The 25,805-nt window shown below is 34.5% G+C and overlaps 1 protein-coding gene across 1 annotated transcript in view; it reads right to left on the bottom strand.

Annotated features, from left to right (window-relative positions):
• Window positions 1-25,805, bottom strand: part of LOC129971546 (zinc finger protein 395-like) — a 125,111-nt gene that overhangs the window by 68,789 nt on the left and 30,517 nt on the right. The window contains exon 2 of the mRNA XM_056085416.1: window positions 18,951-19,063. Coding sequence (XP_055941391.1) covers window positions 18,951-19,063 — 113 coding nt within the window. The remainder of the gene's footprint in view (window positions 1-18,950; window positions 19,064-25,805) is intronic.

Here is a 25,805-nt window from a genome sequence, read left to right as displayed (position 1 = left end):
CTCCATAGCTTAACTTAAGAGTATTAACATCCCATTTAGGAGCAACTCGATGACAATTTATGGAACAGACCTCGTCACTTTGGAACTAGGGTCAGATGATACCTAAGCCTACATTCACTAATTCCCTCTTCAAAGTTTCACACCACACTTACGGAAGGAGGTATCATCCAAAATTAATAAATCTATTAAGTGAAAAACACTACCGAGTTTCAAGAGTATTTTGAAAATACTAATTATAGTAATTTTTAAACGATGATTCATGCTTTAGGATTTCAGTTGTGATTGTATCTGAATATAGAATAAGATAATATAGTTAGTAAAAAGAATCTCGAATAATTGGAAAAAAAATATTTTATCCCATATATTTTTTTTTTAACCAAGCCCTGTTTAAGAGCTATGATTCTTAATTTGAGCGAGGCTTTATTATATCAGTTATATCGTGCAGAATCTTCAGGTTTTTTTTTCTTCATCGCAATAATTCAATAATTCAAAACTATATAAATGGACTTATAATGCAAAGTTTTGAAGGCGAGATTTTATTCTTTTCTTCCTGAAAATAAAAATGACTAAACAAAAATAAAAAAAAAAGACAATGATACAAAACTGATGTTGATCATTTCTCTCGGACCCAATATGGCGACCGTTCTTATATAATCCATCTGTTTATTAACAGATAGATCACGAACAAAGTATGTTGGCGAAGTGAAATTGAATGAGAATACTTTTTCACACTGAGTAATCAATAGGAGGAGAGCAATGGATCGCCGCCATCAAATGAAGTGGAGCTAAATGTTCCGATTAGTTTTTTTTTAAGGAAGTCCATTTATTTTTCTGCTTTGCCGCGATTAACAGCAATGGTGAGAAACTCATTCATCAACCCAGTACGCTATTCATTCAGTTATTTAACCTAAATTATAGGATTACGGGCCAATAAGTAAACATTTTAATTTTCAACGCGAATGTTCAATAAAAATATCAACAGAAAATTTCAACAATAATTAATTGTGATGAAAATAGCTATTGACATAATACATTATTTGTATGACGATTTATAAAATTTCGATTTCTATTAAGTTGGATGAAATTTTACAATTCTTCTTTATAAACTACTGTAAATAATTTGAATTAATAATACTTTCCATTATAATAAAACAAATGAATGGATAACGCCAATACCTTCATTCATTCCACCTGAAACACTTACTACAAAATCATTAGCATTATGGATACTGGCGAGTTTTCGATCAAAATGAGGGTTTGAGATGATGCATTTATTTACTCGGTCATCATTCAAATGATCATAATGGAGAATGCTACGAAATGTATTGATATGTTTAAATAATGAGTTCTTAATGGATATAGATAGTAAAAAAAGTTTGATATACTAGCTAATAATTTAGATTTAAATAAGTTATCGAATGCAAAAGCTTTTATTCAAAAATAAATGAGTTGTTCAAAATTTACTGGAAGACAAAAATACGCACGACGTCATTCACCTGCGATTCGGTCGCTGCTAGAGTTTTATAAAAAGCCAACTTGAGTTGTTAATGATTATAATAGAAATAGGATGCATTCTTTTCGCGACTAAAGGCTATAAAAAGAATAAACCACCCACACGTCACCATTACTATTCTGACATATTTCAGTTATCTCATTTAGCTTGACAAGTTGTCAATCACACGCCAACAAAGCGCTTCAGTAGCAAAAGAGAAGTCTGTGTCATTCCTGGCTATGAATACAGCGCATCAGATAATAAAAGAGGCCGCTTGAGCTAATGACAGGAATCGAACAATTAGGTCAACTGATTGACACGAAAGAAATCGAACCCCGATCGCCAACTAGGGCTCGGGGTCGGTCGGAGTGAAGTGCTGCTTTTTCTTTTCCTGAACTCGCAGGAAATATCGCTGCTTCCTCATCAGATTGGCTGAGCCATTGGCCTCTTTGGCGAGGAGAATGGCGAGCATTTGTCAAAAATAAAGTATACTATAATGATATATTCATTGCATTTTATTTTTGAATTGCTTAGGCAACTGAATAGCTCTCAATAAAAATTTCAAAAACACAATACATATTTTTCCATTCATTAAAATGAATACTAACAGAAAACGTTTGCGCGTAAATATAATAAAAAGATGTTTGCAAATGAAACTTCCATTCACCAGCAAACGCTTACTTATTTTCCGAAAGTAAACTAAAAATATTGCATTTTACGAGCTTTGACAGGCAAATTGGAATGACAGTGGATCTAAAAGGGTAAAAGATTATTCCAGAAGAAAGTAGGCTTCATTTAAAGCTAATGACGAATAAATTCTTTGGAAAAATGGCTCATTCATTTAAAGAAATGTGCGTTTATTTCTGAAACGTTATTAAAAGTTAATGAATTGCTTAAAGAATAATAAATATATAAAAATGAAGTTAATATCCTCAATATAATTTTCATTAGTATTCTTTGATCTAAATTAGTTTTAATTATAATATATGATAACGAATAAGAACTGTGACTTACGAATGAATAAAAAAGTTTTCCTACAATGACATGAAAGATAATATAAGATGCAAAAGAAGTGCATTTACGAGCATCTATGGCTGTGTTTGCAGTAAATGATACTAAGCAGCAACAGTGGTGAGTACTCATTAGATGGACGTTACTATTTATGACTTTCTCGTAAACGAAGTATACCGGAAGCATTGCAATCGTCGAAAAATTCGAATTCGAGATTTGGACGAATCTTCACGTTTCAACGTCCCTGGATCAGAAATGTCATTTGTGGCATTATGTTTGTCTGTTAGTGACAACGGCCATTCAGAAACGCTTTGAGCTAGACTGCCCGAATTCGGTATACGGAATGACGACCCAATTTGCAAATGTCTGAGTTTGAATAAAATCCATTCACATGAAGTCCGTTTGCCTGGTTGTCAAGAATACAAGTGAACTCGACAACAACAAAATGCAAACAGCAAGGTAGATAAAATTTTGTTCTCAGGTTTTGCATCGAAAATATAATATACTTATGAAATTTTAAACCAGATGTGTGAAACATTAGGCAGTCTATCGGTCTGTACTTTCGCAATTCATAGAAACGCAATAACTTAAGTCAGCTGAAATTCGCTCAGTTTTCTTGTGAATACAACTGTAGGTTTATGTCACATTCTGATGTCAATCCGTTGACAAAAAGGCATCTAAAATACATATTCTCACGATAGATGCAAAAAAAAAAAAAAAAAAAAAAATGCTAGATTCCCGCCAAAGATCTGTATTTCGTAACTATCATTCACTAATGCCATGCAAGGTATTCGCGGCCTTACCTCAATTTTGTAAGAAAGATAAGACCTTTTTGCAGAGTACGCAAGAAAGCTCCGTGGAGACCATTCCTGCTGGTATATCTTACATTTGATTTACATAGAAAAAAGCAGAAGCACAACAAGGAAAAATGTGCATCATGACCCTAGGCATTTTATTTCTTTTACTGTTTTTTGTAATATTTGGCTTTTAAAAGTAAAAATATGTTCGCACGCTGACTGATGTATCCACAATTTATATTAACTATGAAAAGAGCATATTTGATTATAATCAAAATTCTAAGAAACGCATTAAAATTTCTTTAGAAGAATACATATAACCGAAACCTAGTGAATGCCTTATTAAGAATTGGACAATCCCATGGCGATATCACAATTCAATAGTTATTACAAATCTTTAGCAAGCTTTAGCGTAAGCTCCAAAGGGGGGGGGGGTGAGGATTCCACCTTATTTACAGTTTTAAAAAATGGGATCATTACGCATTTACGTGCATATGCCATTATTCTTAAGTCGAAATAAATTATTTTACGCAATCTCGAAGTCTGAAGTTCGAACGATAAGTTGGCCTGGACTGGTTCGTTGGGAAAACTCTTCCTTGTTGTGTGTGAGGCACAAAGCAGGCTTTCATCAGGCACAATCCATCAAATTGATGTACGTAAACACAAACACGGGACAAGCGTGTCTTCTCTCTCAACGATCACGACGAATATCGCATTCAATATCAGATAAACAATAATTTTCTCTTTCAAAGAGGAATAAACTTTTTTGCAGAGTATTATCAAGAGCGAAATCGTACCGTCTCATTGATTTTTTTCAAACCATTATTAACCAGCTGAATTGTTCTCCTTTCGACCTTTTTGTCAACTTCTTCGCACATGGAGCTTCTTTGAAATGTACGGTGGCCTGGTGGTAAGGTCTTGGCTTCAGAACCGGAGGGCTTCAGGTTTCACCCGATTCTGCCGATGAACCGTCATGTAAGCGGTCTGATGCACGTTAAATCCATCGGAGCCAAACGTCCTCCCGCTGGTGAGGCGTGGAAGTTTGGCGAGAGGGCGTGCCATCTCAGGTGTCGTCCTCGTCCTCTAACCGCGGTTCAAAATGACGAGGTCTGTCCCAATATAACCCTAATGCCGCTTTAAAGCTGGAAATTAATAGAACTAAACTAAACCAGAAATGTACAGTAAGCATTATGGAACAGTACTTCTTTACTCGGATCGATTTAGTTCAACATTTCTCACATATCTACAAATGTGGCATGAAGATCACATAGTAAAATTTATTACTCTATAGTATTGTGTTTGAAAGCAATCGCATTCATAAAATATTCGTCGACAGACCCAGCGATAATCAACCAGTAAAACATACGCCTTCCAAAACCTGACAAGAATCTACAGTTTTCGGGATGAAGCACTATGCCACATTTCACGTGCCTACTTCATTATGTTTCTGAGCCATCTTGTTCACATGCACAAAACAGCAAGCAGGCAGACATTTCGTCGACGGATCTCGTCCATATCTTTATAAAAATTCGCACTTCCAGTTCAAAATCCAACAGTTTTATATTCAATCTTTAAATGGGAAATCTAAAATACTTACAAAATTCCCAAAATTAATCACAAAACGTGTCATAATATATACGAGAATACCCTCATTGATCATAAATCGGATTATTTTTCATTCCAACATGTATAAAAACCGTGTAGAACGGGACAATTTTTTGAAATTTTAATTAGAAATTTATTTCATTAAAACTTAAGTTGAAAAATGGACAAAAATGAATTTTACACCGTTTATTTTTTAAACGTCTTTTTAACGATACCAAGTAAATAATCGTGGGAATTTTTGTTAATTTTTCGCAATTTTCATTTTTTTTTTTTTTTTTTTTTTGTCAAATTTTAAACATTGTTTCCCTGAAATTCAAATTGTTTTTATTGTTCATCAACTATCTGATCCGCGTGATTTTTTTAAATTTTTTATTTCCATTGTTGAAAGCTACAGAAAAATTCTGTTTAGTAACTTGCGTCGTTTACAAGACAAATAAAGAAAGTGAAGATGCCATATAACAAAATTTGCTATGGGACTGTCTCCATTAGAAAGATTCATATACACAATAAACAGAGTTTAAGTAAGACAATTAAAATAAAACGCCTTCATATCAGACGCCTTCTGTTTGACGGAATCATGAGCATAAAATCATAGAAAACGATTTATCAAACATCTAAATATTCTCGGCCAACCAGCTGAACGCCTGCGGCCACAAGTAATGTAAATAAAACAATGCGTATTTTATTATAAACACAAATTAGGTTCTATTTTGATTTTTTTGTGGATGGTTATGAATCGGATCGAAGAGGTATACAGTCAACTCGTATTCTCTCTTTGATTTCCTTTCTTCTTACTTTTTTTTTTTTTTTTTACTTTTATTTGAAAGAAGAGAAAGTGCTCCATGTATACAAAATGTTCATTTAACGCGTATTTTGTCAACAGGAGATGCACATGCGCAGCAGGCGAAATCCAAACAGCGTTCAAGGGCATGCATGATAAAAAGGCAACCAGAGAAGAAAAAGAAAAAAACTGAGAAGGATTTTGAGACGCGGAAGTTGCCGGGGAATAAAAACCAAAACAGAATAATTTTTCGGTGAGCGGCAGCATTCGACACTGTTCGTTGAGTAAGCGGAGGACACTCGCAGCTGAAATGTCACCCACCCCTTCAGTTCCAAAGGAAAGGGCAGCACAGCTCTCTCTTTGTTTATTCCCTTTTTTTATTAGATAAGAAAGTAATTCAAAAGAACCACAATTTTAAAAAAAGAGTGGCAATGGATGTCGTTGATTTGCTAATCCAGGATGGAGGACGCCGTGATGCAGGGTCATGTGATATATAGTAAACAGATAAAAATAGAGCATTCACATGACTCGGATGTGAGGTCACGAGTCAGCCTGTAAAAAGAATACGTAATTTTTAAAATGGGGGAGTAGGAATGACTCAAAGCCATCTGCACGGTCTTGATAAAAAGCTGAATGCTTACACCCTGAGATTGTTAAATCTGTAAGTAACTCTGATAAATCTGAAACTCCATCGAAAGAAATTCTACTTTAAACAGTTAAAGGAAGTAAAGGCAATAATTACATTAAAAATATACGTATGTACGCATACGTATAATTAATAGTAAAAAAAAAAAAAATCGCATGCACGAGTCACGACGATCAAATGTAAATTGCAACATTCAATATCTACTGCGATTCCGTGTTACAGGATTCAAAATATTTCTATTACGTTAATTTTAGCGTTTCTCCAACAGCAAAATGATTTAATGCCAATTGTTTTTCCGAATACAGAACTGCATGTTTAAATATGAAATTCTTCAAATGTACTTACCAACAGTCCATTAAAGTATTAACGAAAAAGGCATTCACAAACAGTTCGGAAAAGAATGAAATGGATCATAAATGACTCCTGCCAAATATTAAGAATAGAAATCATGAGACCAAAGCTGTTGCTGAAATTTTCTTGTCAAATACTCTTATCTCAAAAATATAGCTCTTATTCAAAGTTGATAATCACTTTAATATGAAAATTTCTTTTGCGAATTGTTTACATTGGACAAAATATGAACATAGGATTAAAAGTTCCTCCCATTAAAGCAAACAAATTTATGATTAGAAATCACATTTGGACTGCTATTTTTTTTTTTTTTTTTAAGTTTTCAGAAACTGTTTTAAGAAAAGCATACAATCAAACAAGGATATAAATATATGGATCTTCTGGAAATGCATAAACAAAAATATGTCCTCGTACTTAAAAGCTTCACTGATTTAATAGAGAAATCTTGGGCAAACAAAATCACCAAAGAGTTTTCCACGAGATGAGTTAGTTATTATGAGATCTTTTTCACATCCAAATCTGACAAAAACACACGAGATTTCTTTATTCCGAGTTCCGAGAGGCGTTTTATAAATTTCATTTAAAACGAATTCCATCTTTTCCCATTTCGAACAACTGTTGTTGTTTTTACAGGCGAAAAAGCGTCTTTCTTTTTCCAATGAAAGAAAAAAAACACCTTCAAACAAGGCGAATGCAAACCTCTGCGTCCTTCGGCAGCAATTGCTCGTTAATCTCGGCATAAAAATAACTTAATAAAACAAAAGCGAAACGAACCGGCTGAAACCTCAAGGTCGTCTCCAAGGTTTCGTTCTCGGGGGAAGAAAACAATGACAGAATAGTCAAATGCTTCGGATCTGGAAACTATTAGTTCCACAGGACTCTTCGCTCGTTCCCGGAAACACTTCACTCGAGTCCTCCTGCGATCACGCTCCAAAATAAACACGCCGGACGACGACGCAGGCTGAGGCCAGACACATTCAACGATGTAAAATCCGACGTTCGTTTTAAAGGGACAGACTGTCTATTTTCAGTATTTGGATGTAAAGATTTAAAATAGAATAGTTATTTTTTTATTTAAATAAAATTATACATGATGATTTCAAAGAAATAATATGTAACTGCCCAAGAAGTACTGAGCCTCCTTCCCCCTTTACTTGCTAAGTTTAAAACCAGTTATTTCATTATTATTGTATTGGCTGCTTTTAAAAACGAATCCGTAGGAAATATTAAAATGGTTCGATAGCGTTCCGTGATGCCTATTTGAATGCATTATTCGTAAGTAGCCATTTATTTCAAGAGTAAACATTGAAATTTATACAAGAGTTTCCCATTCAGAAATTTTCATAATTATCCAATGCGAAATGAAAATTAAAATGATCAGAATGTCTCCCCCAAAAACATCTTTACTTTTGCGTGTCTCATAATAATACAATCACAAAGCACAAATTAAAAAGTATAAAGATTTTTTTAACTTTGTTAACATAATTTATACACGTCGGCACAAGTAAAATTCAGTCAACTTATATACATGAACTAACTCTCTCAAAAATAGGTTTTACTTCAAAAAAAAAAAAAAAGTGAGACAGATAGAAACATTCTGAAGCTAAATAATATATCGTCATTGACACGCGCTTTAAGACGACAGATTCGGCACAGATGAAATTTTACTGCTTAGACATTTTCTAACGTCTCTAAAGACATAGATGCTAGTCATCCATCCAAGCGCGCCAACTAACTTAATGCCTTATTTTTAAGCCAATTGCCGTTTTTACTATTTTTCAAATTGCCAATGACTGGTTTGGGTGGTAGCAATCGAATAATGAATAGCTTTATGGCTTTTCCTTCACATAACAGAAATCCAGAGCTTATTCTAAAGTAGTAGGGCAAACGACAAAGTAATAAGAGGTAAATGAATGAATCTCATTTAAGATTCAAATACTGAAAAAATCACTGACATTACCTCACGCTTATTTCTTTTTATGATATGATTCGTTTCAATGTACAGCATTATGGTATTGATGATGACGGACCGGTTTTGTGTGTTTCATCTTGTACTGGCGAGGAAGCGAAACCACAGAAGTCCCTCGTGACAGAATCAATCCAATTACTTTCGAATGAACCCTTTCTTCTCCTTCTGCCCGAAGTCGTTAAGCTGCCCGTGCAATGGAACGGTTTGGGGCTAAGAGATGCTTATCTTCAGGGTTTCGTTCGGAGAAATAATGCGCACGCGGAGAGAGCCTGTATTGTGACGCCAAATGACATGCCATTTTCCAATTGACAAACTTATAAAGAACAGGCTTTAACATCACAGAATTGGAAGCCTATCGAAGATTTCTATTCTTTCGAATCTGCATTTTCCCTTAAGCAGAGGACAATTATTTCTTACGATTTTAAGTTCTTTTTAATGACACAAGCAAGGAGAGTAAGCCATCTACGTCATTAACGCATTGAAAGAGCTTTCATCTGCATACTATAACAATTCATTCTCACTCATCTAAATGTCAGTCATCTCAAAATCCAATAAAATAAGCGCCAGCAATAAAGAAAGTAATCTCAAAGTACGGCCAAAGGCAGTGGTATAAAACGCAAACCAGTACAAGAGGAATCGTTACACCTTGCATCAGGTTTTTCTCTTTCAATACTGCACAATATATGGATGCAATGTAATAATGTTTGAATATTTTCAAGTGTATTAAAGTAAAATTTTTTTCACTGAAGTAGTCGCACACTGTTTACAGATCAAAAAGTATCATATTTATATTTTTATATTAAAAGGTAGCTATTTTCAACAATATTCATTTTAAGAATTTAAAGCGTGAAATTGTGAATATCCCGGATTCGAAAAGATTGGAAGAATTCGATGTCCACTGGGAAAAACGATCCACCTTCAACAGTGAAAGTGATAGTAGAAACACTCGAAAAGATCTGGACAGAAAAAAAGTTATTTCATAAGTATTAAAAAAATTATTTCATAGATATGAAATATTCTCAAATATATGGAGGTCGCTGCATGTTAGAGATTTACAACGAGATAGAACTTAATGCTCATATATATTTATATCCAAAGCAAATATTTTTAAGCATTATATCAAATGATGACAGTCATTAAATCCGGGTTGCTTTATATGGCCACTGTGCATATGATCTATCCTATTAGAGTCAAAGTCCCATGACATCATAACCTGTTAGTTCGGTTCATTCATCAACTTTCGCAGTATTGCAACTTTATTTCCTTATTTCTCATGTAAACAAACAAACAAAACCTTCTTATTAAGCAAAAACATTCTTTCTTGGCTTTAAACAATAGAAAAAAAAACTATAAACATATTTTTAAAAAATTGCTAAATTGTAGGAAGATTTGAAAAACAATTAAATTGGTATCATTAAAAAGACATTTTTCAAATTTTGAAAGACATAAAAATTAGTTTTGTGCAATAATATCTTCGATAGTTAACGTGGAGAAACCCCAAAATGTCGCTAAATTTTGTATTTAGTAAGATTCTAATTTTTTTAAAAATTTAAAAATCCCTCTGAGGCTTACATTTTTACACAGCAAAATATATCTGTGTCAAATGTGGTAACGCTAGGTGGAATGGTCTTTCCTGTACAAACCAACAAAAATTGAAAAAGGTGTTTTCACGGTGATGTAGAGATGGCAAGTAATTCTAACAAAAATGATTTTTTTCCCATTCAGAGATATCCTCAGTTGCATAGTAAGAAACTTTCAAGAGCATGCTGATTGATTGATTTTCGTGGGACCCGAAATATAGCTATTCCTCTTGTATCAGCACACTGGGTCCGAAAAGTATTATTACCGAGAAAGCGAAAAGATATAAAGAATTTCTACAACAACCATCATGCACTTAAAAGCTATTACTTATTTTTTGTTTGTTTGTTGTGTTCGATGAAATTATTTCACAAGATTTATATAAAAAAAAAACGTTCGATGCCTCTCTCATCACTTTCCTCTGAACAATATTTGCATCCGCGAAGAGAGGAAGACGCCGGTCAGGGACCTGCGCCAGGGTTGATGCATCGTCCCACAAGTTGTCGAACCCGATGGCTGACTAACTCTTCTCTGCAGACGAAAGGCGAACGCCCCTGTGGACGTCCCTAACGGATGGCTTTCCCCACAGGTTGCGTGCACCGTCGCACGTATGCCCCGACTAGCCCGGGGCGGTACCTCGCCACAACGGAACAATAAGCGAAGAAAACTCGTTCTTCTTTGCAGAAGTGAGATTTCTTTTTTTTTCTTCGCAAAGGTCAACCGTTCGCAACAATGAAAACACCTTCGGGGAGGTGATTCGATCATTAAATTAACATGTTCGTCCTATGCGAACAGACAGAACAATTTTCACACGCCTGCTCCAACTCTTCATTAAGAACAGATTTTAATTCACGCGTCTTCCCTTAATTGACCAATTTATTAACTGAACGGGTGTTCACCAAAACAATGAAGAGGAAGGGAAGGTGGATACCGTTGCTAAGGACGCCAGTCTTCAGGAAGGTCACGAATATACGACAATACTGTTGTTAAGTTGCATTTCTCCTGGGATAGTCGCTGGTCGTAACAGAAAACTCGTCACGTGACTATGTGTCAGGATAGTCGATTCCGACTGAAGTCCAGCAAAACACAAAAAGGAAGGGAATGGGGGGGGGGGAAAACAGTAAATTATTAATCCTAAAAATTTTTTTATGTCAACGTGTCTTTTACATCAGATCACATGATCTTGGTGAGGTCAGAAGGCCTTCTGTGTCGATACAACGGTTATTTCAGCGTAATAAAGTTTTGGAAGTCAAAGAATACGCACGTAGATAGATAACAGCAAGCACAGTTGCAAGTTGAATATTTCGACTTTATTCCGCATATCTGCACGTGCACGTGTCTATATACCTTCATGCCGAATGATCTCAACAGGTGACTTCCTAATTGAATTACAATTTAAATTCCATTCTGGGAAAGAAAAAACAAAATAATTATTTATAATTAGAATATGCTTGTTTTATTAAGCTCATTTTAGGTTCAAAATATTGCATATTAAAATAAATTTTTTAGCTTTATTACTAAATTGGCGTAAACTTTAAATTCCTATAACATTATTTTATTGAAACATTATATATTTCCTTTATAACCCAACATAAATGTATACATATGCATTGCCTTAAATGAATGACAGTTTTTCTTAATCAGTAGGACAGAACGGACTTGTTCAAGTGAAGAAGGACTCATCTTTTGCCTAGCAACAAAGGTCGTTTCACTGCAACCGTAAGCATTACTCATACCTCTCATCTCTCCCCACTTGGAAACGAAAAGGGGCCTAAAAGGGAATTGGAAATCATTCTCAATCACGGGACTTCCATTTTCTATCTTTCTTATCTTAAAAAACAGCTCATAACAAAAAGAATTCTGTAGGAGAAAAAAAAATGGTTCATTTTTTTTAAGACTTCCAAGTTTTTTCTAGAATGAAAAAAGTTGCCCAAAACTTTGGGCTATTAAAAAAGAAACCATTTCATTAAAAGGAAGTATCCGATCAGGATTTTAACCAGTGATGAAAGAAAAGAGCAACTATTAATGTCCAAATGAGTAAGCTTATTTCAAGTTTTGAAAAATCATTAGTTGGAAGAAGATGTGTTTTTTATTCAACCGAAAGTTTTAAAAAAAAGAATTAAAAAATATTCTATTACTAGCAACAAAAAAAAATCATTTTTTCATTAATGAAATATATTAAAATAAAATATAAATAATCATAAATATGAAATACTATCTGTGTCATGTATTTTAGGTTTTAGATAGAAAATGTTATGAACTAAAAATTCAGAGATGATATTTAAAAAAATTTATTCTAAGATATAAGCTAATTTTAAGCACGGCTATTTTTTCCCCTATAAAATAAAGAGTGTCAAATGCAAAATGTTGCGGGTGATCAGCAAGCATGCATTTCAAAATGTTCTTCCAATGTGGCCGCTTTTCTTCTTCCGTTTAGCTTAGTAATATAAACATCTGTTTTTGAAGCAACATGTGTGCTATTTAGGGATGGACTTCGTAATTTTAACCTGCGATCGGATGACGAGACCGACATCCGAACTGGCATCCTCTCTCAAGCTTTCGCAAAACATCAGCAAAAAAGACGTCTGACTCTGGACATCGCGCCCATAAACATGACGGATCTGAGATGGAATTCAGTTTCGTACCCGAAAAGTATCTGACCCAGAAACCGAAATCTTATCACTAGATTACGACGGATCCCCATATTTTTTTCTCTAGTTATTTTTTTTTGCATTGATAGTAGATATAAACAGAACTTCTAAGCTATTATTTCATTTCAATTTCTTCTTTTGATAAAAAAAATGACTTAATTTTCTTTTATTTTTTAACGTCATAAAAAAGAAAGCTCCTTGCTTAATATCTACCAATTCCTTAGCACGTTTTTTTTTTTATAACAAACTTAAAAAAAAAAAAAACTTTTATTTTATGATTATTTAAAAGTGCTGTAATTTTGAAAAAAAGAAAGTAAAAATAATCGGAAACAATTTTCTCTAATTGATATAAAAAACATCTATCGGAAAACGAACAAACAAAATCCTGTAGTTCAGTGTCATAGCGGTGATTTCCCGAACTATGGGTTTTCATGAATGAAATTCATTACCATGGCAGCACTCTCCTCTTGGAACTAAGTACTCAATCACACAAATAGGAGCGGATGTTAAATCGTCCGTTTCGTGGACATATTGCAATCCGTTGCGAATAAAAAAGGCAACTCTATTTCCGTCTTTTTTATTCGTTATGTTTCGCGACAGAAGCGATCTCAATTAGTTTCATTTAGTATCAATTATCATCATAACATATTGTAGCATTTAGTTATCCCCTAAGTTGTAATATTTCAGCTGACAACACAATTTTTTAAAAACAAAATAATTCAAAATGAAACACCAGCACTCCCAACTGAGCCATGACTGTAAACTAATAAATACTAAATTGATTCACAAAATGCTTAGCATCTGGTAAATAACCTCATTTCCCCCCGATAAAAATATTCCACTTTAAAAAAATTGTATAAAATACTCTTTCCAGTACAAATGATCGAAAGAAAATACATACTTTTCATGAAAAAAAAATCGAAATTTTAACTTTAAAGAATACCCTGACAACATTCTGAAATTTTCATTTAAACGACTCATTTGGCATACTTACAGCAGAATTTAACGAGTTCAACTAACTTAGCAACTTGTTCAGGAAAAATGAAGGGTAATATTGGGATGAACCAGATCACTTTGAATCATGGTCAGACGATAAGCAGGACTGTTGATTCAGTGGCTCTTCCTCAAACGTAAGTTATCGCAGCAAATTGACTCTCATTGTCATAATGAATGAACAACAGGCCCACATACAGGGTAATTCATCTTCTATCTGTCATTCAAACATCGAGCCCGGATTTCTTTAAGAATTCTATAAAATGCATCAATTTGGAATTATAGGGCGCGACAAAAAAAACTCGGACAAAGTTATTGCATCATATAATAGAAGTTAACTCATTTCAATTTGTGTTCATTTTGTGTACCACTTGAATTATAAAATATTTTATAATATATCTCTTAGCTTACATATTATTTTTTTTGGCTTTTTTACAATGTCAAGCATTTTGGAGTCCAGGGCTTGCACTAAACCAAACAAAAGTTTCGAATCTTTAAAGCAATCACTTCGGCGGGAATGGAATAAATTAAAAGTAGAAGACTTGCGGTCCATTGCTGAAAATTTCAACAAGCATCTGTGCCTCTGCATCGCTGCAAAAGGCGGCCACTTTGAAACTAATTGAATTTATTTGTCAGTGAAAGTCTGCTCTTATTATTATTTGTTATATTTTGTTAATTTGTTTATTTATAATACAGTTATATTAAAAAAAACCTATCCGGGTTTTCCTACCGCATCCTGTAGTTGTTGAAAGCATTGAATTCTGAAACACTTTTATGACCCGCCTATCAATATACGAGACATCTTACACAAATGTTTCTAATTTCCAGTATAACAACAAGAAGCTACAAACAATAACCCACGATTTTGAAAGTGACGGCACCGGCCGGCTAACTTTCAAAACAAGTTTAGGCGACAAGAAAACCCAGAACGTGACGGCTGAGGTAACACATAAAAGTAAGCCACTGACAACAGCGATAACCATTAAAATATGCCGCCTTCACAAGAAACATGCAAATGAGATCCCTAAAACTTGAAATATCTGGGTTTCCAGGGCGGGTGGGTAAACAATGACAAATTTATGGACCATGATTTCCCTCGCGCAATTACAAACCCACAATCAAAACAACACATCTCTCGAACAGTGGCGGAGAAAGTTTATGCATGGAAAGAGGATCAAGAGCGAAATGCATAATTCTCGCGCAACCACAAACGAGGTCGAGATGAATAAAGAAGAGGCTGGCATGTCCATCAGAAAGATCTGTTTTTGCTCCGCTGCCGTGTAAACATCGCCGCAGAATGAGGTTATCCACTACAGAAAACATCGGCTTTCATGCACGCGGGCAGCCTCTTGACAGGAAGGAGAGGACCTTCCCTGAAGGAAGGGGTGAGAAATCGCAGAGCTCAAAAAAGTTTCTTGTCCCTCAGTCCAACTATCGTTTGTTTACCTTTGTTATTCTTCCGCCTTCCGAAGCATTTGGTTACCTAATGATTTCATGTAGCAGACATGGTGCAGGGTTTGCTGACATAAATCATTACCATTCGCTAAGAGGCGAGAACAAGGTTTCAATTTAGGAGTGATATCTTTTTTTTTTCTTTTACAAGTGCCCTACCAATATCCTATTTCTGTTCTACATTCTGGCTATTCGTCATTTTATATGTTACGATAGAGGAGTTATTTATGCAATTTCTCAAATGGAATTCAAATTCATCTTATTAATTATATAAGTTATAATAAAAAACATCCGACAAAACCACTTGCACTTCTTATGAGTCATAGACTGACTCTCCGACTCGCCCGAAGACACATTGATAGAACCTGAATGACCAGACCGCCGCAACAGCAACACTGGAGGGAACTGTGCTTGAATCCTAAGGGCCATCACAAGCCACGGTACAACCCTTCCCTAAGGAAGTACGTCCCCGTCATCGATGGGAGAAGCCAGACCCCCATCTTTTCGTGGACCCACAGGAGTGGCGAGAACCAATCACCATGCCAGAAGCTTCTCATCCTCAATTACTAAGTGCCCCCCCCCTCGGAGGACTGCATTTCTTATGAGAAGGAACGTCAAATAATAATGCCAGTTCAATATTATCAAGAACTGATGTGTCCCTAACTTTAATGTTTCCTTTCCAACATTGTTTACAACATTTGTATTATTGGTCCTTTACTTATGTAAGTGGATTTGTACCATTCTCTCGATTTGCACTACTATTCTTCTGTTTTTCGAAAAGTGTAAAAGAGATATAATGCTGTATGTAATACAGAGGATAAAGTTATGTTCACTTTGAACTCTTTCTTAAGAAGGATACAGCAAACAAGGATATATAACAGTTCTTCCTATACTCAACTTGAGATGTACAGGTTGTCCCAAAATTCCTGATCCAAACTTTAAAGTGTGATAGAACATATTTAGTCTCATTATATTCTGCATAAAATAAATGGTCAAAAAGCAGAAATAATTTTCTCATTAGATGCAATCATAAAAATACAAGACATCCTAGATACTATCTTTGAAATTGCATTCAACAACAATTTCATTTCTGACCTATGTTCAAAACATAATATTGTGAGATTCGGTTTTCTACCACCTGCAAAAGTTTGGACTATCCATTTTGGAACAACCAGAGTTCGACTTATCAGTATGGCACCGAAGAAGGATCTATAAATAACATGATCAAAGCCTGTGTACTAGGGCGAAAACACAGACCCAGATGGCCAAGAAATGGGATATCTCTTGACGTCGAAGCACTCATCAAAATTCCAAGCATTAAATCTTCCATTGGGGACATTTTGTCAAAACTTTTGTATTTAGCTCTCTCCTAATGTAAAAAGGTAACGTTCATTTAATGTACTTAATGCATTTTTAATGTTTCACACTTACTATGTAATATAATTTTATTTTGTTTGCTATTCTTTTACTGTACCAATATGCGTTTTCTCTAGAAGATTTTTATTGTTTGCCTCAGAGAACGAATATTTTCGTCAGAACACTGGGCATAATCAGTTGCAAAGCAGTTCCAATAAAGTCTATTCTATAGATTTGATGACCTGGGTTGAAATATATTCGCGATGTTTAAACAAGACAGACAGGCCCTTCCACACATAAATCACTAATGTACCGTAAGGCTGTTACAGAAAGGCGGTCAACTTGTGAAATTTCCTCAATAAACCGAAGAGTTCATTCGTTCCGTATGGAGAACGGGCAGAAAGTGAAGAGCGGAGGATGCTCCAGTTAACGGGGCAATTGCAATTAAAAAAAGAAGGAGAAATGGGGCGTGACATCTTTCCTCTATCCCAGCGAGCAGGTAAACAGCCCGAAGTGGAGCGCAGGGATGTCCCAGCGGTCACTGGGATCGTAAATCAAGAAAGGGGAAAGCGTACCTGCGTTTCTGCAAGAAATGCTGTTGTTTGGAGGAAAGATGCAGATAAAGCAATAAAGAAAATGCGTGATACAGTGCTATCCTAAAGATTCAAGAATATTAAAAATAATCGCTCTTTTTGTAGACCGATAGTTAGCATCTTTACCTCGCGCAAGTGATAAAAATAATTCTGACTTGACAAGGACATACTGTGCGATATCCTAACATGCCAGAGGCCAAGTACAAAACTTGATGGGGCCACCGAAAAGCAACCCCTCATAGCACGAAGGAACAAGCTACACTTGATAACATTGGACCCTTGCAAACAATAATGAACCCTCTAGAGAAAATGCATATTGGTACAGAAAAAGAATAGGGGAAAAAACATTGCATTTAACATTACATATTAAGTTGTGAAACATTAAAAATACATAAAATACATTAAATGAGTGTTAAGTTTTTACATAAAAAGAGAGCTAAAGGCAGAAGCTTTGACAAAATGTCCCTAATAGAAGATTTAATGACTGAAATTTTGATGAGTTCTTCAATCCAAATTCTTGTCCATCTGGGTCTGTGTTCTCGCCATAGTGCACAGGCTTTGATCATTTGACTTATAGATCCTTCTTCGGTGCCACACTGACAAGTCGAACTTTGCTCAAAGAAAGACTTTGATGCACAGGAAATATGCCATGGCACGAATGTACACTTGGTTAAGATAAAAATCACCTTCGATTCGATTAACTGAAACGTTTTTAAAATGTTGATCGATAGTTCTCCCCTTCATGGAATGATTCCATTACACCTGCCAATATTTAGTTATTAGTTTTTTTTTTTTAGTTTCATTTCAGAGTTGGAGTTTGGAGTCACGCAAAAATATTTCTTGGGTTTCTAAGTGAAAGCTTCCTTGGCTAATATATCTGCTTTTTCATTTCCAATATATCCCTGAAGAGCTCTGATCCAGATCATTTATGATAAGGACAGGAAGAATAACTTGGCTTTCAAATAGTACTAAATGAGAAGGATTCTAAATTTAAATATATTATTTTTCCAAGGCAGAATTTTGATGGTTTTCCTAATAAATCCCTCTACTCGATTATAGGTGCACCCATCATTATTCCAGGAAATGTTTTTTTTTTTTTAAATTTAAAGCGAGAGTTTTAGGGCAGTTCAGTCAACTGTATTTGGAAATTCAGAAATACGATTCGAGAAATATTATTTATTTTAACATGCTTTAAAAATATTCCAGATTGCGGCTAAAATTGTTCCATTATCTGATGCAGCTTGTTCGATAATAATCGATACTGAGAACAGAGGATTAAACAACGTAGTAAAAAAAAACAAGCAATACTCTCCTTCACCAAGTTCGCCAATAATTTTTGACTACGTGAGTACATATTCTTTGGAAAATTCCAGGATCAATGGTAAAATTTGGATATTAGTTATAATTTCATCTCGCACGAAAAATTTTCATTACAAAAAAAAATTTATCAATATATTAAACTACGAATTTTTTTACTTATTTTAACCATTAAATTATGAGATATTTTCTACTGTTTCCGACATTATACAGTTTTAAAAAGTACTGTAAAACATAGGGAAAATACATTAGTGGCTCTTCGTGTAAAAAATAAAATCAATGCGATCGGTATTTATGTATGAGTTAAAATGGTAAAATAAGGAAATCGACACATAAATAAATGGGCGAAGCAACTGACCATTGATGGGCAAGCAAGGTGATTTCGGACTACAGGAAAGACTCATGAGCACCATGGCTGCCATACAATCGTCCATGACGCCGTCGTCCGCACTTGACCGTCGCTTGCGTCCACTGAAAAAAAAATTATAAAATAAGTACACACATTTTTTTCCAATTATTAATTATTTTTTCTTTTAAAAAACACATAATTCAACCCAAAATTAATTGATTCTACAAACTTAATTCTTTAACAATAGTTTCTAAAAAGTATATATTTAATTTCTAAATATTAAAAATCTCTAAATAAAAAAAAACACCACCCGTTTAACCAAAGTTTAAAAGTAAAAATTTACCACGAATTTAAATCGGGTTGGTGTCAATCATCGGTTATTCCATCGTAGTAATGTAATAAAAAGCATGACAATATATTAAACTAAATCATTTTAAATTCACTTCTTTAATACTTTTGTAATTAGATACAAACAATAACATCATTCCAGGTCCTCAAAAAATAAAACAACAGAATTATAAAAATTATTTTACCTACCACAGAGTAAAAATCTTAAGTCTTCGCGAATTTTGCTGTTTTCGGAAAGAAGTATGCTTTTTGCGAGAAATTTTTCTTCCCCCGCTTATTTTGCAGGTTCGAACAACCACTGACAGCTGATAACGAGAGTTTATCTCCCAACATGGTTTTTTTTATCGAAATACTTTAAATGCTATCGTATTTTGAGTGGGATTCGACTGTGGACACAGATTCACTTGCAAACCGAAAAATTGTCTAGTTAAGAAGCTTCAATTTTTCACGATTAAGATAAAACGCCTGATTCTGCAACTGCGAAATGCTCATTTGTCCCATCAAAGTAAGTTCACAGAATTTATTACAGCATTTCAAAACCTGCATTATCCTGTGATTTTCATTAAAAAGCCTTAAAAGATGAGAGAGAGAGAAAGAAAAGCTGAGACACCCCTCCCCTCTCACGATTTATATACATATACAATATATTTGTTCCAAATTAAATTTCTTTGTACAGTGAATAAAATCTCGCATGCGTTTGAATCTCTTTCTTTTGACTGATTGGGTCCAATATTTGACACAATTTTATAATTTTAGAGTCACAAGACATTTTATTTATCTAGCTCACTGTACGCAACCGATTTTTTAAAAATGATTTTCCTATTTTCTACCCGTGGTGTAAAAATGTTTATTCCATACTTTATGATTACGTCGCCGTACTCTTAACTGATGATATTAACCTATATTTCAGCGCTAATATCCCAACTTATTATAGTAATCTCATAAAAAAAAGCTAAATTTAGTTTAAAGAATCTTATATAGCTAAAGCCCTAATACCCATTCATTTAAAGCTTCTTCTCTCACCACCCTATCATTTCTTCCAAAGCCATTGCCACCGCCAACAAAAGCATGCTACAAAAAACAAGCACGAAGAGAATGTTTCAACAATCGCGTGGAATTAGGTTTCATCCAAGCATTAGTCGAGGAAGATAAGCGCATGAAAGCAGCGAAGCTTAAAAAAAAGTACTGATAAAAAAAAATGAACATTGAGAAAACCGGGAGAAGAGCACTGCACCCAGAAATCCCCAAAGGGTGCAAAAAAGGAACTCGAAGAAGTACTTGTACCCGGAAGAACTGCCAAAGGCATTTTTCCGACCTCGCGCATCTACCCCTTTGGGCACTCGTTGCCCTACATAAGAATCTTTCCGCGTTCAGCGCACAGCAGGCAAAAATTCCGAAGGATTCATTTAGAGAGCAAAACAGCACACCATAAACCCACAGTGGAGTTAACTCGAGTTACGCCTCAAGAAAGTGAATACAAAGCTTTCTGCATTTGCACTCATTTAGCAAGGTGAGTTGAGAGGAAAAAAAAAAACTCTAATACTCCATTCATAAAATATATGCAAATCGAAAACGGGAGTGCCAGGAGAAAATTTCAATGAGTCGCAATCCTGTCGCTTTTTGTTGGCTTCAAGAACTATCGAAATAAATTTTAATGATTCTTCCTGAGAATTGCCTTAGCTTATTTATATTAACTTTCCACATTAGTGCACGGTGAGAAGTATTTTGGGACGGACTCGGCGTCATATGACCTTTCTCCACAGTTCCTCATCACTCCAGTCGAACTTAACATCAGGTTTAATGGACACATACATGAACTCGTGTATGTGAACATGGCAGATGGGTGGCATCGTGTTTCAAATCAGGAGCCCTCTAATACCACAACTATGACCTTATCATGCCACCACGACCTATGTGCTAGGTATTGGACAAATATGCCATCAGAGTTCTTTATCCTTGTGGCGTTCCATTAGATTGATGATTGACGTCCGGGACATCTGTAAACCTTTGTTACAACGCTATTAGTAACAAGTGCCAAGTAACTGTCAGTGATAATAATACCGATAATAAAGCATCTTCAAAACGAATAGTGCTATTCCCATTTCGAAGTTAAAGTCATCATTGACGCCATTTAAGTTTTCCAAATTTATATAAGAAAACAACATCAGAATCAAATTGCGAGTCTAAAGAAATCTCTATTTTAAACATCCTTTCTCATTTCATTCAATTTTGACAAAAAAAAGAACATTTCTTTCATTTCAGGATATTCTCAAATAAGATCTCTCTTTCTCTTTTATTGCCAGTGGGGACACAATAATTGGTTCTCTTCAAAAGCAACAAATATTCCCATTGCACGTAAATGTGATACAAAAGAAGAGGAAAATAAAATTTTCTGCCGGATAAGAGGAGTGATAGATTAAATTTAGAAAAGAAATGAAATTCTAATCATTAATGGTACAAGATTTGTAATAGTTTCACGAAGAGGAAAAGTGTTTATTTCTGCAGCATTTGTACACTCAGAATAAAATTAAATGAATGAAATGAACATCCATCTGCACGATCACTGGGATTATTCAGTACAATATTACAAATGAGGACCCATTCACTTGAAAAGATCTTTCACAACACATTCCTCTGTACACTGTCCACGTTGTTTGGACATCCGCAGGATTCTCAGACCTTCAGCTAGCTACTGGACCCTCAAGCCCATTTCGATCGTCAGTCTTGCAAGTAAATAAGACTGAAAAATGGGCGAAGCGGGTCACGAGAAAAGTTTCGATCTTGATACTCCACTCGAGATTGAAATTCGGCACGCGGAGCAGCCCTTTCAACACCGGCAGCATGTCCCCAATAAACAGACGATAAGCGGACCATTAGCAAAGCAAACAGTGAGGGAAGATAAGGTTCGAAGGCTGTGGTGACATTGGGGGAGTGGGTCAGTGGGGCGACTCTTTCCGGTGGTCACGCCTGCCCTTCCCCTCTGCTCAAAAGTGACCTTTACAGAAACACGTACAGGGAGAATCAAAGTAATAAAAATATTGAAAAAATGCAATGATCGAAATATAAATAAAAGTTTCACAAACTCAAAGGGATCGAAAAGTTATTGATGACGGTATCCCCACATAATATGTATGCATGAATAAAATGCCAGATGCGTTAGTGAAATCGAAAAATTTAAAAGTTAAAATAACACAATATAAAAAAGGTAAGGATCTTAAAATGATTAATAAGCGAAAATATTTCTTTCGGGCATTTGCCAAATAACTAAAAATGATTTTAAAATTACTTTCAAAATTCGAAAAATCCATCATTATCATTAAAATATACTCATCTCTTAAGTCCTATCGAAAAACTGACTCATCACATCTACCTGCGTCTATAATGGGTCTAAAAACCTTAAACGTTCCGCAGAAGAATAACAGCGAAATGAATCTAATAAAATGATTAGAATTTTTAATTCATTCTTTTCTTTTGTAACAACTCATCTAGTGATTCATAACAAAAATGTATTTTTCTATTCTCAAACATTTTGCCCTTAACTCACATTCATTCGCATCGGTCATTAAAAGGCTTTTTTTTTTTTTTTTATAGATCTGTTCGGTTATTTGGAAAATGTCTTCAGCACTCGAGTGAATAGAGAAAAAGCAGGAGGTACGGTGTTTTGCCGTAGTCTAAATAGAGGCGCCACGAAAGCGTGGATGGCCGTCCGTGTCAGATGCAGCATAAAACGCGGAAGAGTGTAAACACGGAATAAAAAGGCAGGAATAAAGCGGCTAATAAAAGACTGCGGATAGATTTTTAGTGAAGTTTGTGAAGTCGTAAAACCGCAGAGTGAGACGAACCACTGCGTCGTCCTTCCATTGGAAAGGTTTTATATATTCTGCAGTTCTTTTTCTTCATTTCATTTGAGTTTATAGATAGTTGGGAGGAGGGGGGTGCAAAGGAAAAATCACAAGCAAACGATTGTAAAATCGAACTAACGTAAATGCATCGGAAATCCAGATTAAAGCCCAACTGAATTGACTCTGAGTTGGCAAGTTTTTCTGGTAAGTTTCTGTTTGAATGAAATGCTTTACTAAAATCATTTCATCATCAAAAAAAAAAAAATCTTTTTCAGGAATTTATCGAATTTTCAAATCTAGCAAACCAACTTTTGAGTAAATTGGATGTGATCCTTCCTATACTAACTTCGAATTCAGATATTTTTTCTTACTTAAATGGGGAAAGCGAAGATACACTGATATTTTTTAAAACTCCGTAATAAAAATAAATACATAAATATAAAAAAAATATTAAAATAAAACAATGTAATAATGTCTTCTCACTACATTTAGATATTTGATGGAAGGGGTATACCATACTTAAAATAGTATCCTTATAATGCAAACGACAGAAATTCTCGGGTTCGGTACTCGATACCAACAAAGATGCAAAATCCATGATTGACGTACTGACGACACGATACAACCTATGCTAGTGAAGTATTGTTATTTCAGTCTCTGCAAGAACTAAAGAACATCTGCGCGTCCACGGAATTTTTTTAAAAATGAATATTTGTTTGTACTTAATTACAGAATTTAATATCATAGTTCCTCCATTCGGTGAATGACTAAAGACGTACCATTGCAGTTTAAGGGAAGAGATTTCAGAATAATCATTTGGCCGGCTGTCCTCCTCCCTTCCTTACACCCAGTTGGTTCAAAGCAACTTCAAAATATCTTCAAAAGATGGATATTAATATTAGGCAATCAAATTACACAGTTTGTATTCAATTCCGTGTATGCTAATTGTTCTATATTTAATTCCACACATGTATTGTGCATTAGCTTGTCTTAATATCTATCTATTGCACTTAGATACAACACTGAGTTACGGCGATAAAAAAATGCTGCAAAAAGAATGATAACTCTTTCACTGAGAAATGTCAATCTACCCAACAAGCTGTGTCAATGGGTGAAGTAATTGACAGTGCTTCACGGAAAATTAACTTTCCACATCGACCCGCACGACAGCAGTTTCTACAGTGTAGATATAGATTTTGACACGCAGTTTGGAGGATGATGGACATAAAAGGATTATTTCGATCACAATGGAGTACTCGCGTGGCTTTGGCCAATAAATTGTCACGTGGTGACTGTCAATACAATTAAAAAATGTATTACCAAGGACACCTGCAAGAGAAGAATGATAAAAAACATTCTGCACGGGGTGAATGTTCTGCAGATATGAATATCTACCGATTTTTAAGCACTTCATTACGACAGATATTTGCACGCTAGTATAAGTAATAATATTCTATAACCATTAGAGAATGATTTATTTTTCATTATTAATTCGACTATTAAGCTTCTATTATTCATTGCATCTTTATTTGATATTTATAAATTCGAATATTTAACATGTCTCCTCTAAATTTTTTTTCGGCTTTCAAAATAGTGAAAGCCAAATGATTTTTGGGTCAGGTGCAATCAAATGAATCTTCTTCATCACTATATATATATATATATATATATATATATATATATATATATATATATATATATATATATATATAATGATATATATATATATATATATATATAATGATATTTTAAACTCTAATTTAAATCCAAATTAATTCCCAAAGTTTTATCGTAATTCAGGCCATATAAACTTCTTTCTAAAATATTCTCTTATTTCCTGATTCCATTCCACTTTTTCTATTTAATGAATGCAACAAAAGCTCTGTGAAAAGGCTTTAGACGGCGGTTCCCACACTTCGAGTGAAGGAATAAAATACTGTCCAGCTAAGCATATTCTTTTAAAAAATCCCTCTGTTTCCCCTACTTGTGATTGACACGTGATGGAAATCCCTATTAAAATCACACAGTTTGTATTCACAGGGATAAAATTTTCATCCGCTTTTCCTCATTTCGCGTTGTGCTCATCGCTTCTTCCTGTGCCAAAACTGATGTCTCCCGGGACGGAAATAAAACAAAGTTAAAAAAATCGAACGTCTCTTCACTGTCTTCGAAATCGTCTTCTTCTTACTTCTGCTTAAAAATACAAATTCCTTTTTATTAGAGAATGTGCTAGAAAGTTTTAAGAGGACCACTACCGTTGTTTTCTTTTTCAATTCCTACAATTAGTTCACATTCCCCTATATATATATTTATATATCTTGTTCAAATTTTCAATCGTTAATAAAATACTTTTTATTCATCCACAAGTTCAAATACATTTTTTCTAAACTTGTAGTGGATGATATTTGATGTTAATACAGTTTTTCAAATATTATAATATCAAAAATTTAATTTATTTTTAATACTTTAAATAGAGTTTTAGCAGTTTGCAATGAAAATTGAAATCAACAGGCAGTCGCTCAATCGGTGAAATGCAAGGATTTCAGAGTTTTTCGCGTGAAGGTGAAGAATGCGAGTTCGATTCTTTCAAAAATCAATCATTTTTTGATACTTAATAACTTTTTGATAATTATTTAATAAAAAGTAACTAAAATAAAAAATTTCTTTGTTGACC

The sequence above is a fragment of the Argiope bruennichi genome, chromosome 6, assembly GCF_947563725.1.
Source record: "Argiope bruennichi chromosome 6, qqArgBrue1.1, whole genome shotgun sequence".
NCBI lineage: Eukaryota > Metazoa > Arthropoda > Arachnida > Araneae > Araneidae > Argiope > Argiope bruennichi.
Note: the sequence above shows the minus strand (reverse complement) of the source record. Positions and strands in the feature narration are given on the sequence as shown.